General features: G+C 29.8%; 1 protein-coding gene across 2 annotated transcripts in view; it reads left to right on the top strand.

The window, feature by feature from the left end:
* The first annotated feature begins 3241 nt into the window (after positions 1-3241).
* LOC116846260 (pancreatic triacylglycerol lipase-like) overlaps positions 3242-14909 on the top strand; it is a 29415-nt gene continuing 17747 nt past the window's right edge. The window contains exons 1-3 of one of the 2 annotated variants that reach the window (XM_032819869.1): positions 3242-4124; positions 6811-7279; positions 11555-11635. In XM_032819869.1, coding sequence (XP_032675760.1) covers positions 7192-7279; positions 11555-11635 — 169 coding nt within the window. In that variant the 5' untranslated portion in view covers positions 3242-4124; positions 6811-7191. Of the gene's footprint in view, positions 4125-6784; positions 7280-11554; positions 11636-14909 lie in introns of both variants that reach the window. The other variant, XM_032819868.1, reaches the window with a different exon arrangement.

The following is a 14909-nucleotide window of genomic DNA, read 5'->3' as shown; positions in this document are numbered from 1 at the left end:
CAAGTCGCGACGATCGCGGAGAACTCGGAGAGAGATTTACAAAGAGATAAAGAGAAAATAATATATATATATATATATATATATATAAATATAATATGTAGTATATTGTTCTGTATACACACACGCATGTAATAAAATATATCGACCGCTTTTGAAGAATCGATCGCAGAAGGAAAGACAGAGAGTCGGATAGACAGAAAAGGAAGAGAGAGAGGAAAGGAGAGAGAGAGCGCACGCGACGCGGTCGCGGCTAGCCAGGACTATTTTTCTAAGTTGCAAAGTATAATAAATTAACGACGTTGCATTATCGTTACTAGAGTATATTATAATGTATATTGATATTTTAACTAGGCGAGAGATAAGTATGAGATAATGTTACGAGCGAGTAATATAAACGAGACTATATATATCATAATTATTATAACGATTATCGGCACGATAATCGTAATTAGTAGCCGGAGGTGGTTCGCACGTGCGGCCGGTGTGCGTGTGTGACGCGCGCGACGCATTTTAATTAATCGAGTGCGTTGAGAATCGACGATTAGCCGACAGGGCGCGCGGAACGCGCAGTTCGCGTCGGCGAGAACGAGAAGATTGCGGAAAAAGTTGCGGAGAAAACCGTGACAGGCAGGGGGGGAAGAGCGCTTGTTTCGGCGATTTCGTCGACTCGCGAAGAAGCAAGCGGGAGAGAGCGAAAGAGAGAAAAAGAGGTCGATAATAAGAGTGTGGATGAAGTAGTTAGGGGAGTGAGTGATTAGTATGAATGAGTACGAATGGGAGAGATAGGAAAAGCGAAAGAGAGGGAGAGAGAGAGTGTGTGATAGATAGAGAATGAAAAAGTGAAAGAATGAGAGAATGTGAAAGAGGGAGAGGGAGCAATGAATAAGCGTGTGTCGTTCTTCGGCCGCGGAGAGTAATAAAAGAAATAATGAATCGTTCTGTCAGTCCCACACCTCACTTATATTATACAATATCATAATAATATGCTGCCATACGATATAAATATATGTCTACGGTAAGGAGTATATGAATAAAACATTACAAATAAATATGTTATAAGTAATCGCCCCGCGGCATATCTGTGTTTTTCTAACATGCAGCTCTTGATGGAATCGTGCGAAATTGATTCATTATCCTGTTCTCCCCGTTGTGTTACTCTTTAAATTTCTTAAAGTGGAATCTCATTCAAAATGAGTGAAAAGTAGTAATATTTTCATTATTGCTTCAAGTGTATTTTATTCGTTTTGAATAAGATTTTACTTTAAGGAATTTATAGATGTCTCTAATAATGCTCCTTAGACCGCGCGAGTTAAATCTGTCAACACCTCCTTTTTACTTTTGTCTGCATTCATTATTATTGTGTTTAATGTTTTACTCTCTGTATTCTTTCTGAATTGGAATCTCATTCAAAACGAGTAGAAAATAGCAATATTTGCATTCAAAAAGTGCAAATATTGCCTTTCGATATCATAAGAATGAATATTTTATTCAAGTTAACTATAAGAGTAATTTCTGACTCCATATGGAACGAATGTTTTAGTCAGTTAGAGTAAATATGATCTTGTGATTATGAATTATATCAGATTGATTCTTCAATTTCGATTACATATTATATGTGCAAAAAATCACTCGAATTCCAATATAAGATGGTCACTCTATTTTTTGAGTAAAATTTTACTCTAAGAAATTTATAAGCTGGTATTTATAGTCAGGTTTTATATTTAACACGGTCATAAATTGATTTTCAGATATTCTGTAGCCAATGAAATGATTCATCATCTGAAAATGAATTTAAGACTGTCTTAAATATAAGATCTGGCTATAAATACCGGTTATAGAGTATATGATATATTTCGGTCGAGAAAAAGACATGTTTTTATCAAGTCGCGAGGATTAGTCATCAAATATTGACGAGTGGAGAGTGCAAAGATTAATTTTAAAGTTGGAGGAAACCCTAGCAAACATATTAATATGTGCGTCGCTCTAAAATGATGCAAGAAATGAGGAATATGTAATCGCAATGTTTTTACTGCATTGCTGATTTATATATACTTCTTGAGCTTATGTAATTTAATTCAATACTGGAGTAACGATCGTGAAACTCGTCCGACTGGTTCATGAGTAAATCGAGTCGGAGGAAATTGAGATTCATTCTCGACCGTGGCATAATAAAGAAAATAATGGATCGTTTTTCTTCCATTAATTCATCACGCATTTAACTTGCATTATTTTTCGCAAAAATACTACTCTTATTTATCTTTCTTCGCATAAATTTCAGCTTTACATATATCAGGTACGTATATATGTTTTTTATATTTTTAAAAGTAATAAAGTTTAGAGAGAAAAAGAAAGGAAAGAAGGTGTGACGGAGAGAGAGAAGGAAAGAAGGAAAGGGAGGTAGGCAAGAAGAGGGAGAGAGAGAGAGAGAGAGGGAGGGAGAGGGAGAGGGGGAGAGAGAGAGAGAGAGAGACAGATTGTGTGTCTCTTATGTATTTCATAATTAATGTAAAATCCTTTCTTTTTTTATACAACGGTAAAGTCCTTTCCTTTTTTTATGCAACGTTTGTGTGTTCTGTACCTTTACAGTTCGGTAGCAGTCCTCTTCTTGATTTCAATATTAAATTACATCAGTAAATTATATAAATATTAATTTGACATTTAATTATTATTTTAATTATGTAGATTATATATATTTTAAGTGAAACTTTTTTCGAATTTTTTTGAAGTGATAGCCGAGTTAGTTGAATTCAAATAATTTTTCATTCGTATAGTGTGAATTCTTCGTTCTAAATCGACTAATAAATATTTTCTTTCGAAATAGAAGATTGAATATTATGTATGCCAGTGTCAAAAGGATAAATTCATTCTGGTCAATAGAAATCCATCACATTGAATTACAATTTATTTTAAGCTTGAGTGAAACATTTTAGGACCGATTTTTCAATAGTAATTTACGGTTAAACTTAAGTTAGACTCTGTTTAAGCATATCAAAGGATATTATTAGAATAGATTTTAAACTTTAATCTATTATTAACAAATCGACTCTTACTCGTACGGTTCTGAGTGAGAGTATTTTCGCAATCGTTTCGAGTGACTTTTTTATTCGTTTTAAGACTCCAAGATATTTATAGAACTATTAAGTAGGAATTTATTATGTGCATTCAAGTACAACCGCTCACTGACGCTTAGTAAGATCTTGCATATGATTGACATATTTCTTTTAAATTAAAAAGAAAATATACTAATCAAATATATACTCACTAAGTGTTCAGTGATTTCTTGAATTTGTTTGTATATTTTTAGATTTCACTAAGATTTAAACGTAAAAATTAGATCCAAGAACTCACTGAACGCTCAGTATGTGGTTGTAGTATTGGATGCACGTATTGGATGTGTTCAGAAAATACAACGGTTGTAATTGTTGAGTGATTGTTGAGCGGTATGTTCAGCGAACACAACTATTGCACAACGGTTGAGTAATTCGTCAACATAATTGGTTTAAATTTAGAGATCTATAATTACCGACTGCTCACTGATCGCTTTGTTCCGCTGAACGCAGCAATTATTATCTTTGATCAAAGTATTCATTTATAATAGATCTGAAAAAATATGATTACTGAACGCTCACTCCATTGTTGTGTTTGTTAAACGTAGCCTTTGTTTTACTATCTTAACAATATCTATCCTTTTATCAATTGAAAATCTTACTTTAATAATAGAAATTGCATGTCAAGCATACAGCATATGCGGAAGATATATTTACATAAAAGAATTCGTCTTTGACACACTTGTTATCTGCCTTATCTTGCACGGACGAACAAGTTTGTCTTCCGCTCTGCTCGGTATCGTCTGTACACGCAGAAAGACACATCGTATAATTTATTTAAGTGAAAGCAATGCGTCGTCACGCGAGTTCAATTTCACGCATACAGTTTCTGTTTGCACCAAAGGAGAGTACGACATCGTTACATCATGTTCAGTCGTATGCAGGTGCCTAGCGAAAGCGCAGTGACACGTGTCGATGTCGCTGATGTGCGTCACTTGACAAGCGATTTTCCGTTGAGGAAATAATCTGGTTCTCAGACACAACGTTTTGATTACGCGCGATAGGAATTGTCACAAGGTAAATAAAAAGAAAAAAACTGATTTCCTGCTTTTTTGTTATGTTACAAAATTAACTTATTTTTAAGTGAAGCAATATATGATATAGTGAGAAGAACAGTGGAAAAAAAACCGCGAAATCGATGTATTAGATGTATCAAGTATCAGTAACAAGATTTCTCAAGAGAAGCTTTTGGATATTTATAACTTTATAATAAGGAACATAAAAACCATGTTTTACGGCCTACGTCTGTTTCTAAAAAAAGTTTAACACATTTATAAAGTAATGTATCGAAATATTTTTTTTTAGAATATAGATAAAATTCTCTGAGTTTTATTAAAATCAGAGTAATATTACAATTAAAAAATGAAGAAAATCAATTTTAGCAACTGTATACATTTTTGAACATCTTAAAATGTTTAGTATTCTTCATCATGAGTGAATAAACTTAAGTAAGGTGTTATTAGTTAGAATGAAATTTTCTGTGCAAGTGAATAATACACTCTTTCATAGGTAGTAAAAGTAATTCTCATTCATACAGTTATTGAAATTGACTATATGGACAGATGAGGTAAAGTTAGCGAAAATTTAAGACTAACATGGCGCTTAGTTAACTACTTTATATCTAACTTAACTTTTTCATCCCAAAAAATAATTTACGATAATATAAATAAAAAACAAAAATAACTACATTTTAACTATCGAAAATATCTTTTTGCATTTTTTTGTGAAGCAAAGCGACAACAATAAACCCTATTCATTACAAAATAATTTTAAACATTAGAATATTTTTTAAGATACAAAGTCACATATATTTTATATGTGCCCTTCTAACCCTAGGTTGCTACTCGACTTGACCCACTATCAGGGAAAGATGGTCACACTGCGGTATTCTTTATATATTTCAGTTATTACAAAAAAGAATATATAAATATAAATATATAAATATATAAATATATAAATATAAATATATAAATATATATATATATATATATATATATATATATATATATATATATATATATATACAGGGTGTGGCAAAAGTATCGGACTGGTAAAGTATCTCGAAAAATATAAGTTTTACAGAAAATTGTTTTAAATAAAAGTTATAGGGCTTAGGAAGATCTATTTACTGATTTTAACAGTTTAACTTTGGATGGCACCGCCAAGGTCAGATCGAGGTCAACTTTGCTTTTTTAAACAGAAACATATATTTTTTATTACGGAATTTTACTCTACGTAAAGAAATAAACAACTTTTGTTTGAGAAAATTTTTTATAACCTCTATTTTCTAAGATATTTACGGAAATATCTACAAAATTATTGAGTTCAATAATTTTTTACTCAAATTCTATCAACTTTACCGAAAAATAGCAAGAGATAAAAATTGTTTATTTTATTTCCATAGAACTTTGAGAATTTTTTCAGAATTTTTTAACTAACTTTTTAATACTGAATTTTCTTGCATTTTCTTGAAGTACTAAAAAGTTTTTAACAAATTCTCAGAGCTCTATAAGAAGAAAATAATTTTTAGATAAGAATTTTCTATAAGATAAGATTTTCTATAAGATATCTTTTCGATAAGATTTTTTTTGTAAGAAGAAGATAATTTTTAATTTTTGCTATTTTTCGGTAAAGTTGATAGAATTTGAGTAAAAAATTATTAAAACCAATAATTTTGTAGATATTTCTGTAAATATCTTAGAAAATAGAGGTTGTATAAAAAAATTTTTTAAACAAAAGTTGTTTGCTTCTTTACGTAGAATAAAATTCCGTAATAAAAAAAATATATGTTTTCTATTTAAAAAAGCAAATTTGACCTCGACCTGACTTTGGCGACGCCACCCAAGATCAGACTAACCAGATCAGTGAATAGATCATTTAAAACCTTACAACTTTTGTAGGAAACATTTCTTTCGGAAATGCTTAGTTTTCGAGATATTTCACCAATCCGGAACTTTTTACTCATCCTATATATATATATATGGTTTACAGAATATATTAAAATATATTTACAGAATAAGAACATGAAAGAAGATTGTTTGTACAATTTTTATATATAATTAACCACGATAATTGTAATTGTCTGAAAAATTGCTTTCTTAAAGTGGATCAGTAAAAATGGTTTTGATTGAATCAGAAAAAAAGAGAAAAGAGACTATATCACGACTACTGAATACTCACTGATTTTTAGAAAATACTGCCACTTTACTACTTTGTCTTATTTTGCACTGATTTTGATGAGTAAAAGTAAGATTTCATTGTAAAATCTGTAATATACAAATTTATTATACGCTATATCAAATTCAATTTTCTGCATTTGTGAAATTAACGGTTTCAATACGCCTTGCTTGCAATGATATTGTCTGTGCTAGCGAGGTGCATCAATAATAGGAACAATCTATTAATTAATCCTTTCAACGATATTTTATTAATTGTAGTGTTATATTTGTAAATAAATCATCAGTTAACAATGAAGAATATACCGATTATACTTTGGGGAATATAACTTTGAAATTTTGGAAAGTGTAGCATCTTGCCCTGATCTTCTCTATATATACACACATATACACTCATATATACACTACACGTACAAGAACGACATAAAAGAATGCAGGAATATAAGAAGTGACACAGGATAAAATCTAACAAATAGCTAAGAAAAATAAACGATTTGAAAGAACGACGTGGATTTCTGTCTGGTGAGAAACGAGTCGGAACTTGAGCTAAACTCCGTGGCAGTCGTTAGGCTCCGGCAAGCGGAAAGATAATTGCGCAAAGAGACGGTCGCTCGTATACGCACACTTTTGCAATAATCCGACGAGTGGATAAAATCTGTGCCGTCGAGTTCGACGTCGAAGGGAAACAAAAAGCGCGCTTCGCCGAGCGCGACAGAAACGTGAGACGTTTCGACGAGGAAAGAAGAGGAGAAGGAGGTAGACAAAAAAGAGAATCAGAAGAGGAAGACGACGAAGAAGGGACCACATCAGCTGCAAAAGAAGAAACGTGGGAGAAGGTGGGGCAGCAGGAGACAAAGGATGCAACGACCTCTACGAAGGACACGAGCCTCCGACGACCCAGTGGCAAGATGCAACCGGCTGACGTTCTCCGTTGCGTTCTTCTCGCTTTGCTGGTAATCATCATTGTTCCATCAATTCACGGAAAATTGCAACCTGGTGAGTGTGCTAACTAGTGCTTCTCGTGTATACATCGGAAATGACCACGCGACTAGACGCCGCGACAACGAATCGCCACGCTGCGCGAATCGAGAATCTAACTGAAGGGCGAAACGTTGTTCTCACACGCTAATTGGAAGTGATTTCGCGTGATTTTTATACACCACGTTGTTCCCGATGTTTTTTCGTTTCGGCGTTTGTTTCGCATTATTTCACTGCGAAAGAAGGAGAAAAATCGTCCATCGTATGACGTCAGCTTTACGAATGTTTCGCGCGTTGATCGAACGAACGCGTTTATGACGGTGGCGCCATTAATTGTTATGTAACCACTGCGGAATGCAGACGATAGAAACTGGTCATTTCGCGGAGTCTTAACAGTGTGTTTATAAGTACGACCCATTAGATGCTGCAAACGCTTTGAAGCGTTTAAAGAAAAGCCATAATTCGTCCATACAGCGCTTCGAAATATTTGTAGTATTATATCAGATATAATCCTGTAAATAATACGCATATATTTTTTAAATATTTATCAATACCTTCAATAGGAGCGTTGTCATGCATGTACGAAATATTTCTTACGAGAAATCAGCGTCATAAATATGTGAAAATGATTTTAGTTTTTCTTTTTATATTTCAAGATTATAGTTCATTTTATTTTATTTTATAATGTTTTCTGCAAGAGTAGCTTTCTGCTAGATTTTACTGCTAGTAGTATAAACTAATGTAAAAATAGTAAATTCGACAAGCTACCGAATACATAATATAAAAAACATGCAAGTAATTACAATACTTTTTTAGTAAATGGTCAAAAGATGCATAATATTTTTAAACAAATATACAGAGTTTCTGATAATTATTGTTACACTTGTTGTGTGCAGATAGAATTTATCAAACTGAACACAAAATTCTTCTATTTTAGATATAAGCCAAATCTAATATTATTAAATTTATTAAAAATTTTTAACAGTTAATGAAATCCGACTTTGCACTAAATTATTTTTACATAAAGAATAAGATAAAACCACGACGTTTTTCAGCTAATATCGAGATATTTTTATACAATCAAGAATATATAATATACGCTATTAGCGCGCGACCAGCACATTATATATTTAATAGAGATATCTAAGCAATAAAAGTAAATATTATGCATCTTTTGACCGTTTACTAAAAAGGTATTGTAATTACTTGCATGTTTTTTATATTATATATTCGGTAGCTTGTCGAATTTACTATTTTTACATTAGTTTATACTATTAGCAGTAAAATCTAGGTATGCTTAGTGTAGTTTCACAAGAAACCTTAGTGTAGTTTTAGTGTGTATTTCAAACTAAGCATACTTTTTATTAAAAATTTTTAAGAGTCAAATTATAAAATCCAGTTCTGTACCGACAATAATTTTTGTGTAAAGAATAATAAAAATAAGAAAATGGAATGAAGCTCATAAAATAATATTAATTCCGAGTAAGGATTATTGATTATTTTAAGTAGTTTGTTCTTTTTAGATAAACTGGTCACACTAAAAATTATAATTTAATGTTGTAAATTATTCTCTACGATGTGTGACTGGTATCCTTGAAAAATAAGAGCTTCTCCTTTCAACTTATAATACGTTTATTAGTTCTTTATAACAGCATTTAACTTCTTAAAACAAACGGCATTATGGTACATATAGAGAGAGTATCTCAAAACGCGAATAGAAAAAGCAGGTTTTCAATAAATAGGATCACTAGAATCTAGTAGTCTAGCTAATTTACATTTATCGCGTACAAAACATTATTATCTCAACATTTAAACTTAAAAACAATTATTTCATTTTCGTCAAAGTCAATTACATATTTTATTTTAGTATTATAAAAAAGTAAAGGAAAAGTAACGAATAGCATTATTTTCTTAATAACGGTAACGAGTTACTTTTTAAAATTAGTAATGGTAACGATAACGAGTTATTTTTCACGAAAAGTAACAGTGACAGTAACACGTTACTTTCCTGAAGTAACGTTCCCAACTCTGCATTTTATTAAAAAAATATATGATTGGAGCCTATAAAATACTATACTTTTAATTAAAATATTTTTTCTTTTAATGCAATATGTTATTAACATCCATTAAATATTTTTTGTTTTTTTATTTTTGATTTTTGATTTTTGATTTTATTTTTTAGATATTTTTCTCTCAATATGTGTGTATGTACACACACAAAATTAGATAAGAAAAATACGAGATGTTTTCCAAATTAATTCTACTCATAAATATGTTAATTATTTGTGATTTTCGACTTTATTATCCGAGGGAGTATTCTAATTAATTGATTAGCTAACCATTTATCAAGCGTTCTGTTGTTCGCTCTTTGACACACTTTGACGATTGCTCTTATTGCAAAAACTTTCTTTTTACTGTCAATAAGATTTTAAGAACTCGCTCTTTGTACAGTCAGTGGACAAAAATTTGTAATATTTTTATTTCTATAAATTTCAGAATACATGTAATATCCAATAGTAAAAACTTTTTTTAATATTACTAAAAAACAATTCCTAATTAGATACCGGTTTCGTTATGAAATTTATCGAGGTAAAAATTCTATAACCTTTCTTCCAATAATTGTAGAGAAATCCATAAATTTATTTTTATTATATAAATTATAATATTATACAACGATTATATAAATTGTCTTTATTGATAAATATTTTTTTATAAGGTGGTAACCACCATGATAAAGCACATGCATATTAAAAAGTTAAACGCTTAAAATGCCATGTTTTCTAGTAGAAATTGAATCTCGTCGATGTCTACGAGATAATAAATTTGTTCAACATCAATAGCTAGTAATATAACGTTCATTTCTCCTAGTGACTAAATAAATAAGTTGCTAATTAGTAATGTTACGAACAATTCTTTTTTGTTGATCAGTGTTGATTTTTGTGAAATCAACATAACCTAACCTTAATTTTGATTTGTTGCGTAATTTTATGTAATGCTAATGGTACAGAAGGTAGATTATATATTTTAGAATAGACAGTGTCATCTAGTTTGTTATATTTAATATGTAATGACTAGACAACTGCTAGATCACAAACACGATTTTATATTTCAGTGAATAATCAACTAATAACGAATTTGTAATGAACTAGAAAATTTAATCTAGTTTGTAGTAGCTAGCTATTAGTTTTTTATTCAGGCCAGCTAGTTATATTTCTACTCGGGTCATTTAAATGCGTAGCAAAAGCTCAACGACAATGAAAATTATGTTAATTATTATTAATTGCGTACATGAATTGTACAATCTGTAGATATATTAATATAAATATTACATTGAGAAAAAATACTCTTCCCTTGAAAATATATTTGTGAGATACAAAGTTTATTCACAAAAATAAACTTTATTTTATAGAAATAAACTTTATTTTACAGAAATAAACTTTATATTTCACAAATAAATTTTAAAATATTTTTCCTCATTGCACTTATTCAAAGTATTTTATAAATTTGTATATCCGTAAATTTGTGATTAGTAAGTAAGTTTATCATAAACATAACATTTATTCAAAATATATTCTGAATTCTATAGTAAGTTTAACATTTTAATTAAAAATATTAAATTAAAACAAAAATTCAATTCTCTCACTACATAAAATACGGATTTACATTTTGTTTGATAAAGTTTTATAATATTTTTGTAAGGAATAAATTTTTTTGTTTTCGGATTCTGCAAATTGGCTCTTAAAAACTTTTAATAAATTTAATAGTTACATGATAAAAATGAGTTTTTCTCAAGTTTATTATGAGTATATTTTAAGAGTATTAACAAGACTATTAACAAGAAAATATTCTTTGTTAAAGATAATCATTACATAAAAAAGGAAAGTACATTGAATAATTGCTTTCCTTAACGGTAGAATGAAATTATTCGGCTTGTACGCAACGAAATTCGTGAAATATGTATCCGAGAAAGTTTACAACGTACTTTGTGGCTGAAAACTACATTTATATACGACATACTTTCAGATCGTAGCTCAATTATATGATGCAACGATAATATCACAATATGGACGGAATTATGCGAACGCGCAGGATATTGCATTTTCTGGCATGCGAATCGTATTCAAGTGACATAGTGCGAATAATAATAATTCTCTCTCGTTAAGTGGAAGGGAGGTATATATAAGTGTACGCGCTGAGACAGATAAAAACATCGGCTGTTATAGCGTTTGGAGACATTATTTAATTTGGTAATTAAAAATTCTCAATGTGGAGCATCGATTTTTATCTTTACAGCTAAACTTCTCGTGACCCGGAATCGTGCTATGTTAAGACGGATCGCCGTTTCTCGCGAGGAGAAATCTAAAGTCTGTTACGGTAAGAGTAAAAACTTCACAGAAAGGTATAACTGATTGGTCAGTAATAAATTATTATTGCTCATTAATACTTACATTATAGGGTTACTGATGCTACAGAGTAATTCAGTGATTATGACGACAGTGATAATGTACTATTTCCACTGATATATTATTTTCTTCTAATGAACTATTGGTGTAAATTATAGTGTATGTTATTATCTCTTATAACAAGAAATATAAGTACTAATTTTCTCATGATTGGTATAAATTATTTCATATCTTGTATTTTTCAAACTAACTTATTATTTGTTGTAGTTTATCATAATGTTAAATTAAAAATCTAAAAGTAATCATGTAGTTAATAGTTCGCTAATATAAATTATATTAATATCAGTCACATTCAAATTATTATTGCATCGTTTCCAACATTTGCTAATAAATATGACATTACAATGTTTTTTGAATAACGCAAAAACATATTATAAGCATAATTTACTAAGGTATCCTTACAGCTGATTAGCATCATTAATTCCAATTCAATTATTCAGGTCAAGCAGCGAATAGCGTAATGTGAGAAAGGATGAGTGCCGCTACAAAATTTCGAAATCACGCAACAACGCAAAATATAAAATATAAAATACTAACTTTTTTATTATTTAATAAAATAATCAAGCATTAGGTTGTTTAAATCATTCTAGGTAAATTTGTAGCAATTCTATTAAAAATATACTGTATAGTATATTTTACTATGCTAATAGTAATTTATCACTATGTAGTAATTCGTCAAATAATCACTGAATCATTGAACAATAATTGATCACTAATATTTTTTTTAATAATTATCAGTAATACTTTTCTGTAAAGGAAGAGGACAATTTAATTTAATTTTTTACTAAACACGAAATAAAAATGATTATATTAAATGTTTAAATGTTTTACATCTAAATATTCGAAAAGTTTAAATGTTCTAGAATTCTAATAGTCTAGAAGAAGATTCTTTTCATTTCAAATTTTAAACTATATGTATTGAGAGAAAAGTATTCGATTCTTGTGACTATAATTGCAATTAGAGTTGCGAGTAATTAATTATGTTTTTAATTAATTATTGTGCTTAACTGACAATCAATTAATTCAATCAAAGACGATTTAATTGACAATTAACAACAATGGTACGCTGGTTTTCTGTCCACACGTGTTTGAACAGTGGTCCACATGTGTTTGAGTGAGTACTCTGAGCTGTATAATAGAATCAAGTTCTATGAATCTCTTAACTATAGTATTTATTCTGCAGATTACAACGTAAGGACAACAATATTCTTTTAGTTGAAGCAACTATAAGTGAGAATATACTAACGTATCGAACTATACGTATCATATTATGTCTGTGAAAATTGTATAGAAGGTTATATAATAACAGCAACTTTTAATGCAATATAGTAGGATCCCGTTATAAGCCACCTTGTTATAAGTCCGTTCTCCTCTATATATATTTTCATTAACACTACTTAAAGTCTCCTCCACATTATAGCACTCCACTGGATGCATTCAATACTACAACCGCTCATTGAGCGCTTTTGCATCTGATTAATGTATATGTTTAATCTAAAGGAATATGCAAATCAGAAGAATATGCAAAAGCTCACTGAGCGCTCAATGAGCGGTGGTAGTACTGGATACACTCTTTGTCTATCCGTGTAATGACGATCATATGAGATCGTAAAGAGAGACCCCATTAGCAGTGGCGTAGCCAGAGAGGAGTTGAGGGGATTGTAGCCCCCTCCCTCGAAATTAATTTTCTGGGTTACGCTAAGTGTGAGAAAAATTTTTTCGAATGACCTTTTTTTCCCTCGTCAAAAATAAAAAGTACAGCCCCTCCGAAACTTTTTTTTGGCTACGTCACTGTCCATTAGAATACGTTCAGAGATCTAATCCGTTGGGTAAAGTAGGGTTAATTGTGATTACGCTAATAACCCAACTCGAGTAATACCTAGTTAAACAACTTACTGAACGCATCGAGTAAGATCAATAACCATTAAAGTACTTTCAATGTTGCTTTATCTTTGATACAACAAATTTAAAATATAATATCTCGTTTAGAACCAAAATAATATTGATATAACCGAACCGAAATACAACATAGGAGAGACCGGAGATTGTAGACCAACGTTTTAGTTCCGAATTTTTACAGTTAAAACTGAGGGACTTATCGAAGAATTGCATATTACATCAGATACTGATATACGTTTGACTATCTAGATAATTTTTTATAAGTTTTCATGAATAGTTTTTTATAATAAATAAAAACTAACTACTAAAAATATAAAATAATAATGTTCTTCTAAACCGTTGCAAGCGACTTAAAAGTTGCAGGATCGGGGAACAAAGAACGACCCACAGTATGACATACATTGCCTATAGAGAGAGAAAGAAACAGAGAGGAAAAGACAAGGTATAATTGAGTGCGAACTAATCTATTTTATAGATTATATAATAAATTTAAAATCTATTTTAGAGGAAATTAAAAATAATAAATAAATAAATAAATAAAAAAAAATATATGTATATATATATATATATATATATATATATATATATATATATAATTTATTCATGTTCAAGTATCTTTTTTTGCAAATATAAATTTGTACAGTACTAACAATTTAGTTGTTAGTTATTCTATAACAAGTATTAAACCTTAAATAAAATAAAAATTAATAGTTCAATTCTTTATTTTACTAATTACTACAAAATAATACTTTTTCTTTATTGAAACGGTTAAATGTTTGCAGTAAAAATTATCTTTTATCAAATAAAAAAGTGCAGTAACATCTTTAATGAAATAAAACATCAGTTATAACTTTTTTATTATAATATAGAGTCATTAGACATAGTCATTAGATAAGTATAATTTTCATCACAGTCTCAATAAATAATCATAAATTGCTACTTTGCTACTTTGTATTGGATGTTAACAATGCTCTTATCTAATCATTATCGTAATCTGAATTATAATTACATACGTAATACAGAATGTTTTTATTTATGCATTTAGAATTTATGTCTAATTTTACATTTTAATATACTGTATTCAATCTTCTCTTGTAATATTTTTCGGGTAGAGCTTTGTACAAATGAGGCATATTTCATCATTTGTGTCATCCGAGGATAAAGAATTTGGTCTATTAAATTATTTTTGTCTTATAGTCTTTTTAGTCAATAGTTGTTTTTCTTTTCTTATCTTTTCTGTGCTGATTTCTTTTCTGTTCTTTATACATTTTTCTTCGATTTTTTTT

Source organism: Odontomachus brunneus, unplaced genomic scaffold (genome assembly GCF_010583005.1).
Source record: "Odontomachus brunneus isolate Ranch 3 - 2012 unplaced genomic scaffold, Obru_v1 Obru_scaffold_062, whole genome shotgun sequence".
NCBI lineage: Eukaryota > Metazoa > Arthropoda > Insecta > Hymenoptera > Formicidae > Odontomachus > Odontomachus brunneus.
Note: the sequence above shows the minus strand (reverse complement) of the source record. Positions and strands in the feature narration are given on the sequence as shown.